The following is a 14420-nucleotide window of genomic DNA, read 5'->3' on the forward strand; positions in this document are numbered from 1 at the left end:
ATCGGTACTCATTCCGATAAAAAGAATCTTATTCCCATTTCGTAGGTACATTCTCTCAAAATTAAACTGCCGTACTCATGCAAATGTACGTGTTTCAGCTGTCCTACGACTACAAGTTCGACATAGAAGACGACGCGCACAAGATTATGTGCATGTGCGGCGCGCCCAACTGCCGCAAGTGGATGAACTGAACAAACTACACAATAACTAATCAATATACTTATTATGTACGAGGTCTGCTGTGAGGAGAAGGCTATGAACTTAGTTTTATGAACCAAAGTATTTTTGCAGTCGATAAAATACAAGTAGACGAATATGAATACGATTGTAAGGTAGGAAAGGTAATTTTCAACTAAGTGATTTGATGCGAAGACAATATCGAATATCTTCATTTGTTATACATACTTTTATAACCAGTTCAGTAAGTTGATCACAAAATTGTAAAAAGTAAATCGTTGTTATTATTGGGGTGAGTTTCAGCCTGACTACTTTGTTTGGATGAAATGGGTGTATGTGTGTGTTCGGTGTGAGCGAGAGCGAGTGAGTGTGAGTAGCGCGGAGCATCCCAAGTGCCATCATCGTCCGACACCTCCCCTAGTCAGGTCTGTCGCCCTAGTACCTAGTAGAGAAGTACGTTGTAGATCTAGCATAGCTTATAATTTTTTATCTATTTTATATCTTTGGATGTTTTACGTCACCGCTGTTTTTCTATCAGACATTTTATTAATTTAAATTATGTATTAATGTTTCATTGATATGGGATTCTATTAGTCTCAGCGATTGTTATTCAATTCACATTATTTTTATAAATGAATAATTAAATCATAAAAGATTGACATTCTCTAAATCGGATGTTAGAAGAGTAGTTTAGCGAAATTAGGTTAAGTTACCAAAACGTTGTTTTGCATTTAGTAAGTATACACTATTGTAGCACGAGTGTTATTTTCGTAAGTTTGTACGTGAACCACGACGTGCCTGAACACTGAACATGTCTTAACTGTATAATAATAACACCGTCGAGTAGAGTCACAGGTTAGCTTGGAGGCGTGCACTTGTGTAAACAGCATGTTGAACTGGAAACTTATTACGGCTTCAAATAACTTACCAGCTTCTGTAAGTTGTTTACACCTGTGCCATGCCTCTTTCATCATGTAGTTAGTTTAATTTATATTTAATCGTAACAGTGATAGTCCCAATGTGATATTACCTCACATTTCGTCACCTCAAGTGAAGTTAACTTTGGGTGGAATTCTCTGGATCGGATGAGAATAGTAATTTATGGTGATTTATTTTAAATCAAACTGTATCTCATTAAATATCTAAACAGACAGCTTTGTTTAGGTTTATACATTTTGATTTAAAATATTGTTAAAGGAAGGTTAGAAGCCCGAGCGATCTAGAAAATATAATAATAATTAAAGTTATCGTCAGTGACTCCATTTACATAATACAGATCTACCATCAACCAATGTTATTTAATCATGCAATTTAATTATAAGTGTTGAATGTGCAATATTCATACCGTATGTAAATAGTTACTGCGTTTGAGCAAAATTACCTAACTTTTATCGGGTAGGATTATTTCTAGTTTGAATATTTAGTTATAAAGTTTTCATCTTAAATCCATTTATTTAAAGCATTCCCATTTCATTTGCACCAGAATATATTTGACGACACAAATTTTATTAGCACTGTCTTTATAAGACAAAAATATTTTGACACAGTTTATAAAAATAATTACTTTTAGAAATATGTATACTATTATACATTAGTATTTTATATTGCATTATTTTCCTATCATTAAAATTGATTAGTATAAAATGATACTTTTATTTCTGACCTTACTCAATTTATATATTAGAAAGAAAAAAATGGTACTCAAATAAAACAGCTCAGTTATTTCATATAAACTTTTATTACAAACTGTTTTGGACTTAAAACTGCAAATAATATACCGAAGAACCTGTGTTACACAGCTGTAGCACAGAGGAAACGGCTGTCTCGATGTCTAACTAGCGGGACCTTGTGATGACGCTCAAACGAGTATAATAAACGAAAGCAATGTTTGTGCTTAAATTATTCTTGTAACTAAAATTACAATCCATATCAGCAAATTTCAGCGCCCTATTGAAACTTGCATACCAACACCATGATAACAAAATGGAAGGATAGTGACGTAATGTAAACTCAATATTCAGGGTTAATTCAACTATACATTTCTTCTAGCCAGACTAGCCGTTTCGTTTACACAAATGTAAAAAAAGTAAATGTCTCCTGAAATACATGTCGCCTGATTGAAATAATGTACAAAAATATAACAATCGTACCTTTTAAAATATACAACACAATGAGCACTATGTGATAAATAGCCGCGTCAACCATTAACCATTACATTTGGAATGAGAATAAATAAATATTTGCATTACTTTTAATTAACAATCCTTTCTTATTGCGATAGAACCACTCGATTGTAACACCGAGACTGAAAATATTTTACAGTAAATACAAGAATACCGTCGACGTAGCAGTTGAAGCAAGCGCGCCTAAACTAACACAGAAACTGAGACACGGTGGTCGAACCGTGCGGCTGGCTGGACCGTGCGGGGCCACCTGATCCCAAAATAATCATTTTAAAACCTACATTGGTATTACATTTGCCATCTAAGTTCACGTCTTTCGCCCAAAATGAGACATGAGTGTTAAAACCGCGCAGATGAAACTCAAATCTTAGATTGAAATTAAATTACTTTATTATATTTACGTTTGCACTAACTAAAATATTACCAGAGTTTATGATTAGAACACTCGCAAACAAATAATGCTTTGCACTGTTACAGCGTACATACTATTATTTGTACCCCCGATGGCTTGTAAGTACACGATAGAAAATATTATCCATAAATGGAATCATTAAAAGTAATATTTCCAACAGAAAATATTACATCTAAATAGCTACAGAACATTTTTATTCCACACAAATATGTACCTATACCAAAGCATTATGAGATCGCGAGTGAGACTGGTGGTCCGCTTACAATCTCTCTGTTACACAACAACCAGAAAGGATGACAAATTCGCTATCACAACTGACAATTTATTGTACAAAAGCCGATTTTACGATGGCACTTGATTGTATTGATAAGTGTCCGGTACTTGAATATCAGATTGCATCAACACCGAGTAAACTACGCGTTAACGTCATTATCACAGGCTGATGTATAGTTGTAAATAGTAGGTTGTGGTGGTGAACAGAAAGCGCGCGCTTGCAAGCGGGGGCGGGGCGGCGGGAGGGGCGCTTCAGTCGATGTACTGCGCGAGCCAACGGAAGCCCTCGCCGTAGCCCTGCCGCTTCAGCACCGAACACATGAACAGCTCCAGCGGCCGTCCGGGCAGCTCCGACCGGGACACTTTGCCCTGGAAGTAATTAAAATTAAAATTTAATTTTAATAAATCGTCACCAAGATGCAGACAGGTGCGGTTTATTAGTCGTACGTAATAATAATGATTAATGATAGTGACTTGAATAGACCAACATGTTTTTGATTCCATAGTTCCCACATGCACTCTTGACAATGAAAATGGCTTGGGGACAAATTAAATGACCCCATTATTTAATTGACTAACAACAAAATTAGACAACAAAGGCTGATTCCCTCCATGGCGTAGCACTCTTTGTGTTGTATTTCAGGGTTAGGGCTTTTTTTAATCAAAACAAATCCTAACTACATGGACATGTTTTAATTCCATTGTAGGTTGTAATGGAACCGGCCTTTTAAATAAGAATGAAGAGATAAAGCCATAGGTCGTTTAACAAAAAATAACGACATTACAGCTCAAACATTTAGCCAAACAACACACGGTAATACAATCTAATTAATTGACTAATTTCTTGTAGACTACCTTTTAGACTCAGAGGCAATATTAGTCAGCATCATCAAAGATGCAAAAGATTTAATCACTGTAAAAAGGGGCACAAGTAAGTGACACAACCCTCACCTTGCCAGTGGTCTGCTGGTACAGGTTGAAGAACTGGCGCAGCTCATCCTCGCTGGCCGCGCCGGGCTTGTCGATCTTGTTCCCGAGGATCAGCACGGGGCAGTTGCTGAGCGTATCATCCGTCAGCAGCGAGTCCAGTTCGGCCTTGGACTCGGGCAGGCGCGCCCGGTCGCACGCGTCCACGAGGAACACGATGGCGTCCACGGCCGGGAAGTAGTCGCGCCACACGCGCCGCGCCTGCTGGTGACCGCCGAGGTCGAATGTGGTGAACCGCATGCTGCCTATTGACAGCTCTTCCGACGCTGCAGGCGAAGTTTGTGGTAAATACATGTTAGAGGTACACACTACACACAAAGTATATCCCTAAGAATAAGTTATGTGTCCTGTTTTTGTATACAAATAAGGAATGTTTGTTCTTTTTTCATGGTACTAAATAAAGGAACAGTTGCTCAGTAAGCTATGGAAAGATAAATGCTAATGGTTTCTCTGAAGGACCAAATCAAAAATTAGGTAATACCTATGAGAATTAAAATAACTGATATAGTTTAAACACAGATATTTGTTCTCGGGTCTTGGATGTGCCCGTAAAATGGCAATAGGCCCGCCCCCTATTACATTGGGACTAACATAACACTCTGGCGAAAAGTGGGTGCAGCAATGCACCACTGCCTACCCCGCAAGGGAGTACATTAGTACAAGGCGTGAGTGCGTGTGTGTTTTATATAGTTTTTAAAATTGGCATGCTGGAGTGGCAGTGCACTGGCCAATGTGTTTTAAACCTATGATTTGTGGGGTAGAGTACTTAAGTGGAGACCACAAAGAACCCATAGATATATTGGTGAAATAGGCCCAAAAAGAAATAACACAGGCCAAAACAAGAGAAACAACAGGCTTTTAGTCAACCATGAATAGTGTCTGATTCACCTTGGACTTTGAACCATTCTTTTTTCATACATTGTAATCAAGTATGTTGACCTACCATTGCATTTGGGAGCCATTAATTGGGCTAGCATTACCCTTCTTAGAATTAAAGTAAAACTAAATATAAACTCACTCATTAAAAACTAATTTAGAAGTTGGCCGGAAGCATTTGCTTTTTTGGGGTTCCCCTCATCTCGCCTAATCTTTATTGCTCAAAACTCGATTCGCATAACTCGTATGGTCTAAACTTTATTTGCCGAATCATCACTTTGCCTAGACTTATGTGGCATAAGACTCGTTTCGTCTAAAACTCTTTTGGCACAATCTTGAAACACCTAAGTCTCGTTTGCTCAAATTTATCTTCGTCTATACCTTTGTATAATCTTGTTTATTCTAATATTATCTTATTAAATGATATAATGAAGTATGTAGTAAAGGTAAAAATTGTGGTATTTTCTCCTACATACCGAAAAACACGATATTGAATGATTAAAAAATCGAATTACAATCGCCATTAAACCCCATGGGATCGAAACCTAAAGATAGGTACGACGACGAGCAAAGCGAGGAGGAGCGTGTTAGGTGCACATGTTCGTCAAAACCAAAGCGGAGCGGAGCGTTTTCCACACAGCGGAAACAATACAAGGCACCAGTTTGCGTTATGTAGAGCGTCGCTCCGTCAAAGTTAAAGCCAAACGAATATGATTACTTTGTAAACCCTATGCCATAGCATTATTAGGCTATTCAAGATTTGGCCACACTATTATTAGGCTAAACAAGATTATGCGAAATAACTTTTTACTAAACGAGATTTATGCCATACGATTTTCGGCGAAACGAGACTTTGACCAAACGTTACTATGCAATACGAGATTAGGCAAATAAATCTTAGGCCTAAAAAGGTAGAACCGCTTTTTTGAAATATGTCCACCTTTGTATCCTTATGTACTTTCAATTTATAACTGTTTTTTAAGTGTACAATAAAATAAGTGAACAAAAAAATACTCACTGGGATGGAGTGTAGGCACATGCTGTGCCAGTCTGTCGTCTTTGAGCATGTGCAGGAGTGTAGTCTTTCCGGCATTGTCAAGACCAAGGAACAGAAGTTTGCCTGATTTCTTCCACAATCCTATAAACAAATACATGTGTTTAATTCATATTGCTCTTGACAAAGAATAGAGAGGAGTATTCAGAGCTGTCCACCAACCTCCAGTAGTGTAGAGGCACTAGAAGAAGAAGAAGAAGAAGAATTCATATTTCAATCATGATGTATCAGTGATTGAAATATGAATTAAACAAAGCACACATGACACTCATACATTCTCACATCACATTTTAAGCCTGATTTTTGGTGAAAGGTTTAGCCTTTATTGTGGTCATGGTCCTCTATTGATATACTACATTTTGTTCCTCAGTTAGAGAAAAAACAGACATCCGCTAACTATCCAGTATCCGCCAGACTGCTCTCCGTTTCATATTAACTTCAATGTTGAAGGAAAAATTTCCAAAAAGAAAAACTTTATTATTGAATTTAACAATGTGCCATGTATTTTACCTGTAGAATAATGAATTTTATTTGAAGTTTCAACATAATTATTTATAAAATTATAATTAAGATCTGTATATAACAAATGTTATCAGCAATATGCCTCGTCAAAAATCACTCAAAAAGGCCACCCCGAATCGCACCTGGCCCAAAGGTACCCATTATACTCGCAGCATTACCGCGTTGTATAGCGAGTGATATCCTTTGAGCGAGGTACGAACCGGAGCGGCGGTCATAACCTCTGATAACTATACGTCGTCCAAGGCCTTTTAAAAAAGAATTTTACCTGTGCTATGTATAAACAAAGATTCATTACTTCATTCTTGCATTCATTACAAAATAACTATATTTACTTAGTTAATGAGTTATTTTGGCTAAACATGTATGTATTTGACATACATACATGTTTAGCCAAAATAACTCATTATCATTATCATGACCAAGTGAAGACTTAATGGCAATATCATTAATTATGAATGAAAAAAGCAATAATAGTAAGAACAAAGGCTTAGAAAAAATGTATAAAGGTAAGTATGATATATTCAGATGACCTGCTAAAGTTACTTCCTGGTCATAAATATAACTGATAAGTTAATAGCACACTGGGCCACTGGAATCATACACAGAATAATAACTTAATCACTGTATATAGTCAGTTATCATACTTAGCTTAGTATACAGACAGACATACTGTATTGATAGCAAACATACAAATGTGCAAACAACTCCAGATGTTTTATTGAATTGTATGTATATTCTCATCACCATCACTGCATACATGACAATGACCTTGTGATTATATTCTGTTTAATTGAGAAAAAACTTACCTAAGAATCCTAGAACACCACTGAACCAATCCAAGATGAACATTTTTATTCTGAAAAGTAGGAATTAGAAAATTTAGAATGGCTTTGTACACAATCCTTTATTTGCAATAGTAATGTAATGACTTGCAAAATGTATTCATCATGTGCGTATTATCACTCCACAATTTAATTTATACTAATGTTGAGTCTGCGAATAGTTGAAATGCCTTCATAACTTGTTTGAGGCGTAACAAGAACGTAGTAAAATTGCGATATTGAATTGAGTAACATCAATGACAGGACGTCATTCACTTACTCAGCTATTATCACAAAACCACATAGATATACTCACTTATTTAAATTGAACTAGTTAAACTAACGCTACACAAAGTTTATCACAATATTTAACGCAAAGTTTTCAATAGGTTTCGTCGCTATTTCGAAGATATTCGGGCGACAAGATGTTGAACCTTCGCGACGAATTTGTTGGCAGAATGACGTACGCTACTTCCGGAAGTACTTGAACTCTATGGTCTATGGTTTAATTGGTCTGTGTTAAGATTAAGTTATCTGTGAACAAGTTATTATTCTGGGTATCTGCTCTTGGCTTCCACAGCTGAAATCTAAAGCTGCGTACATACCGGGCCAACGAACGCCAACGGTTATCTCCAAGTTATTACCATCGGACCAACTCTGTTCGCTCTGATGGTCAATGACCTTCCCAAAGTGCTCCAGGTATGTAAATGCCTGATGTACGCTGATGACTTAAAAATCTACACATCAATTAAAAGCACTGTTGACTGTGAATTACTACAGCAAGACATCGACGCTATTGGCCATTGGAGCGAACTAAACGAAATGCATTTCAATGTGGACAAGTGTAGGCTCATGACTTTTGGCAGACTGCAAAGCCATGTTGAGCACTGTTATACGTTGCTTGGTTGCCCTATCCAGAGAGTGGTAGAGATACGCGACTTAGGTGTGTTGTTTGATCCGCAACTTACATTTAGAAACCATATTCTGGCATGTTGTAAGAGTGCTAACAAGGTTCTAGGTTACGTCATGCGCACTGCATCTCATTTTAGCGACACTAGAGTTGCCATGGTCTTATACACTTCTTTTGTCCGTAGCAAACTAGAATTTGACGCAATTACATGGGGTCCCTACGAGGCTAAGTATATTGTTATGATGGAGCGTTTACAGCGTAAGTTTGCTAGGTATATATTTAGGAGGGTTTACGGATACTATCCATTTCTATATCCGTCTCTATTTGTAATAGGCATGGTAGGTATGGAGACACTGGAAGTGCGTCGAGCGGTGCACACCGTGGTGCACTCAGGGGCGTATTTAAAGATTGCGCGCCCTGGGCTCCTGTAGTTTTCCGCCCCATCAAGGAATGAAAGATAACAAAGTGTAAATTACCTACCGACCTACATATATATAAGAACATTGTGGTGATAGATTTGCATAGATAATGATATAGGTATCTTCCGAACAAAAAAAAAACATTTTTTGTATACTTGTCTATCAAGAAAAATCTTTTTAGAACGTTTAGAAATAAACTTGTGCAGGGCGACTGAGTAAGGCATTTTTTTTATTTTCTTCAAATAAATACGGAGGCGGAAAAAAATTAGACTATATCACCGGTTCAGAAAAGAACAAAGGCCAGCCGGCCTCATACTTATAAAATCCAGCACTGCTCGTTAACAAAATACCTCGGAGTGACCCTGGATAGATCCCTCACGTACAAAACCCACTGCCAAAACACCAAGAAGATAGTCAGCTCCCGAAACAACGGCTTACGTCTACCAGCTGGGGCGCCTCTCCACAAGTTCTAAGAACAAGTAGCCTAGCACTCTGCTTCTCAGCTGCTGAATTTGCCTGCCTCATATGGGCAAGATTCGCATTCCTCAGAGCCTGAAGACAAAAGTCTTCAACCAGAGCGTGCTGCCAGTGATGACGTATGGTGCAGAGACGTGGACACTGACGGTAGGACTGGTCCCCCGATTTAAAGTCGCTCAGCGTGCTATGGAGAGAGCTATGCTTGGAGTTTCTCTGATAGACCGTATCAGAAATGAGGTTATCCGCCGTCAGAGGACTAAGGTTACGGACATAGCTGTCAAAATATGCAAGCTGAAGTGGCAGTGGGCTGGTCATATCTGCCGAAGAACCAATAACCGTTGGGGTAGACGAGTTCTCGAGTGGAGACCACGAACAGGCAAACCCAGCGTGGGACGCCCTCCTGCCCGCTGGACTCGTCAGTCCAGCGGGCAGGAGGGTAGGGCCGGTAGTCGTTGGATGAGGAAGGCCGAGGACCGAGTGTTGTGGCACTCCTTGGGAAAGGCCTATGTCCAGCAGTGGATGATTATTGGCTGATGATGATGATGATGATATGGGCAAGATCCGCGCATACTAGAGAAGTAGATTTTGCTCTTATCGACACAGTTCGTATAGTAACGGGATGCGTCAAACCGACACCGCTCTACAAAGTCTACTCTCTGGCTGGGATAGCAGTAGCACCCTAGCATACGGCGAAAAGTGGCATGTTCTGTTGAGAAAGCCAAACAAGAATGCTACTCCAGAAATCATCTTTACTCACATACTGCCGCACCTTCCCGCCTTAAGAGCCGCAAAGCGTTTCTAAACAGTGAGATGTCCTTAACGGATGAAAACCCACAAAACGCAAGGCTAAGGCTCTGTGAGGGAAAATAGCCCCAGGATCCTTTCCTACCTCTTGAGGAAAAACTTGCTCCCGGTAACAGTCTCCCCTGGCACATTTGGAAAAATCTAAATCGGTTGCGAGCAGAGGTAGGCTGCTGCAAGGACAATCTTTGTAAGTGGGGCTACACCGTTGGTACCAACCTATGCGACAGTGGTACCGCCCCCCTGACTATGGAGCATTTACTCTCCTGTCCACTGTGCCCTTACCACCTGCATTCGGGAAGACTTACTCCAGGCCAACCAGAATGCTATCGAAGTTGCTTCTTTCTGGTCTGGACAAATTCAAAAATTCGCATGTTCACTGACACGAAAGAAGCAGAAGTGTAGAGTACCTACCGACCTACATAAATATATAAGAAGGTGTGTTTATTAGTGGTGATAGATTTGTATAGATTAGAATTATATCTACCGAACAAAAAAAAAGATCTTTCTGGATAGAGTGGATAGACCGTGGATAGACTAGTACATTTTAGAACGTTTAGAAATAAATTTGTGCAGGGCGGCTGAGTGAGGAAAAAAAAAACTTTAGATTTCCTTCAAAAAAATACCGAGGCGGAAAAAAATTAGACTATTCCACCGGTTCAGAAAAAAACAAAGACCGGACATGTGAAAATTTGGCTCAGGACGTTCTAGGCGTACGTCCTAAAATATTTTTATATACTTACTTTTTAATCCTCCAACCTAAAGCCCAAGGGCGGCCTGCCGGCCGCCCCTGGGCCGCCCTTCGCCGCCTGCCGCCCCGGGCTGTAGCCCTTTTAGCCCTAGGGTAAATACGCCCCTGGGTGCACTACCTGCGCCTGCTTCGGGGCGGCGTGGACAACCCGGCGGTGCTGAGCGGCGTGGGGCTGTGGGCGCCGGCGCGCGGGGGCCGCCCGCGCCGCGCCGCCTGCACGCGCCCGCCCGCCCTTGCACCAGTAGTTGAGGTCACCACAATACGTGGACAGAATGCTCCCACTGTTAGGGCTATTCGTCATATTAATAACTTTTTAGAGCGATGTCAGGATGCCGACATACATCACACTACATTACCTTCTCTGATTAGGCTATGTAAAGTTGTACTTAGTTCCTAGATATTATTATGTGTTATTTATTGTTTAAAATGATCTCAATTTATTTAAATTTTAATTCTCTTTGTTTTTAAATGTTTGTTGTATTTTATGTTTGATTTTGTGTAATTTTAATTGTATTTGTTGTGAATGTTAAATTCTATTTTGTATATAATTTTTGTAAGTACTTATATATTTTTGTACTACCTAGCAATAATCGCGTGTTGGCAGTAGCTGTTAAGCATTATTGTTATTATAATAAATAAATAAATCTCAACGATGGATATTTATCATACATAATACAGGGCAGATTGCAGCAACGAAGGCCAACGAAACCCGTTCGTTGGCCTTCGTTGGGCCGGTCTGTACGCGGCTTACTGCATTTGCTCGGTAATTGTTAACTGTTGAGTGCTAAACTGCTAACCTAGTTACTCCTCCTCAAGCCAGCCCACTTACGATTTCGTTCTTTTAGAGAAGTAATTATATTATTTGGTTTCGTTTACTCTCGTGCGGTGCGTCTCGCGATGGCTCTTGCTAGTCTTGCTTCAAGAATGCTCCAAGCTTCACTGGGTAGCGTGACGTGATTCATTGAGATCGCAAGACGTAAACGTGAAAGTTACTCAGATACTCTCGCGAGTGTACTTATGAAAGTTATAAATTTCTCGTTAGAGAAGTACTCATGTTCCTTGGTTGTGAGATTGAGCAAGTCAGTATTCCTTATTCTGAGTCCTAAAGAAACGTCAACGTATACATGACGTTTGGTTGTCTGTGTTAAAAAAAATATAGCTACACAGAGTATTTACAATTTATGATTCTTTCTTTCTAAATTTTGACAGCTTTTTAGCAAAAGGTATTCAAAATGTTTTTATTCCTAAGTTTTGTAAATTCTTTGAAAATGGTGAAAATATGATCACGAGTGTATTGTTCAAGAGATTTGCAATAATTAGTGACCTTTGTGAAATATACTACACACTGATTACATTGATTTTTTAAGGTTACAAAAGTGCTTTACCAGTGTTGTCAATTTCAGGCTGAGCCATGGCACCCAGGAAAAACAAAGTTGCTAAAGAGGAGGTCCAGGTGACCCTCGGCCCGCAGCACTTGGTCGGCGAGACCGTGTTCGGAGTCGCTCACATCTTCGCCTCCTTCAACGACACATTCGTGCATGTTACCGACTTATCCGGTCGGGAAACCATTGCCCGAGTTACTGGTGGCATGAAGGTGAAGGCTGACCGTGATGAAGCCTCTCCCTACGCCGCTATGTTGGCCGCCCAGGTTTGTTTCAAGATTCTTTATTTTTATTATTTGAATGTAAACAATGTTTTGATCGCAGTTTTGAGGTTATCTATGATCTGTGAAAGGATGCTGATAACATCTCATGACTTCCTAAAAATATTTAGTACCTATGTTTGTAATTTGTACCATTTACTACCCAGAGTTACAATATTTTCCTGATAAGAAACATAAATGTATGACTTGCTTGTTCTTTTTTGTAAATGTTATTTCTTGAAAGGTCCACAAGACATTAACACCAGCCCATCTTATAAAAAAAAACAATAATTTTCCTTAGCAATTATTTCAAAATACCCTTCAATCTATTCCAGGATGTTGCTGAGAAGTGCAAGACCCTCGGCATTACTGCTCTGCACATCAAGCTGCGAGCCACCGGAGGCAACAAGACCAAGACTCCTGGACCCGGAGCTCAGTCCGCCCTCCGTGCCCTCGCTCGTTCCAGTATGAAGATTGGCCGCATTGAGGATGTCACTCCCGTACCCTCCGACTCCACTCGTAGGAAGGGTGGTCGCCGAGGACGCAGGCTGTAATCTGTTAGTTTAAGTTCACTGTGCACTTTCAATACAAAGTTTACAGTAACACTGGATTTTTATTTTAAAGCTACCTCACTTTCATCAGCCAGCAATTAAAACAATGAGAACAAGAGATTATTAATTCGAAAAAGAAATCTGAAATTATCTGTACCTACCAAACTACTCAATTTTTGTATCATACATAACGTGACCATTTATTTTTTGTGTCAGAGCGGGACACCTGCGGATTTATGTTGCAAAAAAAACTTATTGGTACCGTAAAACGGGGTGAATAGGAATTCAGGGGTCAATAGGGATATTATCGATGAACGAAATTGAAGCAGAAAATCTACTATAAAATTAAATGATAATGGTCAGATTTTTTATGATTTTTAAAGTAGAAAATTGATTTTTGTTGATAGTAACACTTTTTTGACGTGAAGATGGTTACAAGTGAGAAAAAAATACATCTGAAGTTCGCCATTCACAAGGTCGAAATTTTGTTCCTCAGAAACTTTGGAAAAAGAGACGTTAAATGTTATTTTTATTGGATAAATCGTACTAAATTAGAAAAGTAATTTTGTTTTCTATCCAATTTAAATAAGTTACTGCGATTTTATTTATTAATTTTAGTTTAAATTGAAAATTAATAAGACCTGGTAAATTTCTCTAAAAATGGGGGTAATAGAGACGCCTACAGGATATCATTGGGACGACTGTGGGGTGAATTGGGACAAGAGTCCCATAAACTAGGAACGTAGTTGTATGAAAAGGGACACTAAAGCACGGATAGGGATAGGGACTGATAGGGTTGTCACTTACCTATATCGCCAGTAAGTATCTGTACTTATACAATAAAATTATTTCTTTATTACATAATAGTGTGTTAATAAATTTTTATACTTAGGAACATCCAAGTAGAAAAAAACTTTTTTCTAGTTCGATGTTTAGGGACATTTAGGTACTTTTTGCAGGTATTTTTTTAAAATATATACCTAATTTTACAAAAACTGATTTTAAAATTTTAACTAGGAAAGCAATGAAATATGTAGAGGTATAGTGTACATTTTACTACATATTACTGAAAAAAAATATTTAGGGGTTGTGACAACCATGACTATATTTCTCTATTGTTCTCAATACCGTCCCGATTAACCCCTATACATGTATGAATAGGGACATCATATATTTTATAAATTTACATAAAATTGGCTGACCATCAAAGATTTTCGTATGCATTTTCATAAAATACAGGTCAAGACTAAACTTTTAATATGGTAAACTAAAAGTTGTTAGTACAAAATTCATTAGAAATTGGCACTCAAAGTTGAAAACCATCCCCATTCACCCCATTTCACGGTACCTATTCATTACAATTTTTATGTAGTCTAGGTATGTAGGGAATGAAATCTCGTACGAGATTTCCACCTAGCGAGATCTCGCGAGACCTGGCAAATTACGGGATCTCGCGAGATTGGAAGAATCGCTATTAAAACATAAATGCATATGCTTATTTTTAGTAGGTACTAGTAACTCACATAATGTTGCTTAGTTATAAAAATAAAGTGACTTTTATTTA

General features: G+C 38.6%; 3 protein-coding genes across 3 annotated transcripts in view; 2 read left to right on the forward strand and 1 right to left on the reverse strand.

Annotated features, from left to right (window-relative positions):
• LOC105391623 overlaps positions 1–2161 on the forward strand; it is a 56283-nt gene extending 54122 nt beyond the window's left edge. Inside the window, exon 56 of the mRNA XM_048623268.1 lies at positions 99–2161. Coding sequence (XP_048479225.1) covers positions 99–191 — 93 coding nt within the window. The 3' untranslated portion in view covers positions 192–2161. The remainder of the gene's footprint in view (positions 1–98) is intronic.
• On the reverse strand, positions 1897–7780 carry LOC105391406 (GTP-binding protein SAR1b). Its single transcript, XM_038121796.2, has 5 exons — positions 7622–7780; positions 7291–7340; positions 5927–6046; positions 3997–4298; positions 1897–3414 (listed from the first exon to the last, which is right to left on the reverse strand). Exons 2-5 carry the CDS (start codon positions 7331–7333, stop codon positions 3298–3300), a joined length of 582 nt encoding a protein of 193 aa, XP_037977724.1. The 5' UTR covers positions 7334–7340; positions 7622–7780; the 3' UTR covers positions 1897–3297.
• Positions 7781–12066: 4286 nt separating this feature from the next.
• LOC105380324 (40S ribosomal protein S14) lies at positions 12067–12908 on the forward strand (the record flags this gene model as incomplete). Its single annotated transcript, NM_001309148.1, is given in 2 exon segments — positions 12067–12311; positions 12641–12908. Coding segments are annotated over 2 exon segments (456 nt in total). The 3' UTR covers positions 12860–12908.
• Between the last annotated feature and the right edge of the window lie 1512 nt (positions 12909–14420).

Source organism: Plutella xylostella, chromosome 9 (genome assembly GCF_932276165.1).
Source record: "Plutella xylostella chromosome 9, ilPluXylo3.1, whole genome shotgun sequence".
NCBI classification, from domain to species: Eukaryota; Metazoa; Arthropoda; class Insecta; order Lepidoptera; family Plutellidae; genus Plutella; species Plutella xylostella.

What these genes read in the sequence shown, in the direction of transcription:
- LOC105391406 (XM_038121796.2), bottom strand. Translation starts at nt 7,333, where the DNA reads ATGTTCATCTTGGATTGGTTCAGTGGTGTTCTAGGATTCTTAG. An exon ending in TGGTGTTCTAGGATTCTTAG is followed by an intron (nt 6,047 to 7,290) that starts GTAAGTTTTTTC and finishes ATTTGTTTATAG; the next exon opens with GATTGTGGAAGAAATCAGGC. An exon ending in TGTGCCTACACTCCATCCCA is followed by an intron (nt 4,299 to 5,926) that starts GTGAGTATTTTT and finishes CTTCGCCTGCAG; the next exon opens with CGTCGGAAGAGCTGTCAATA.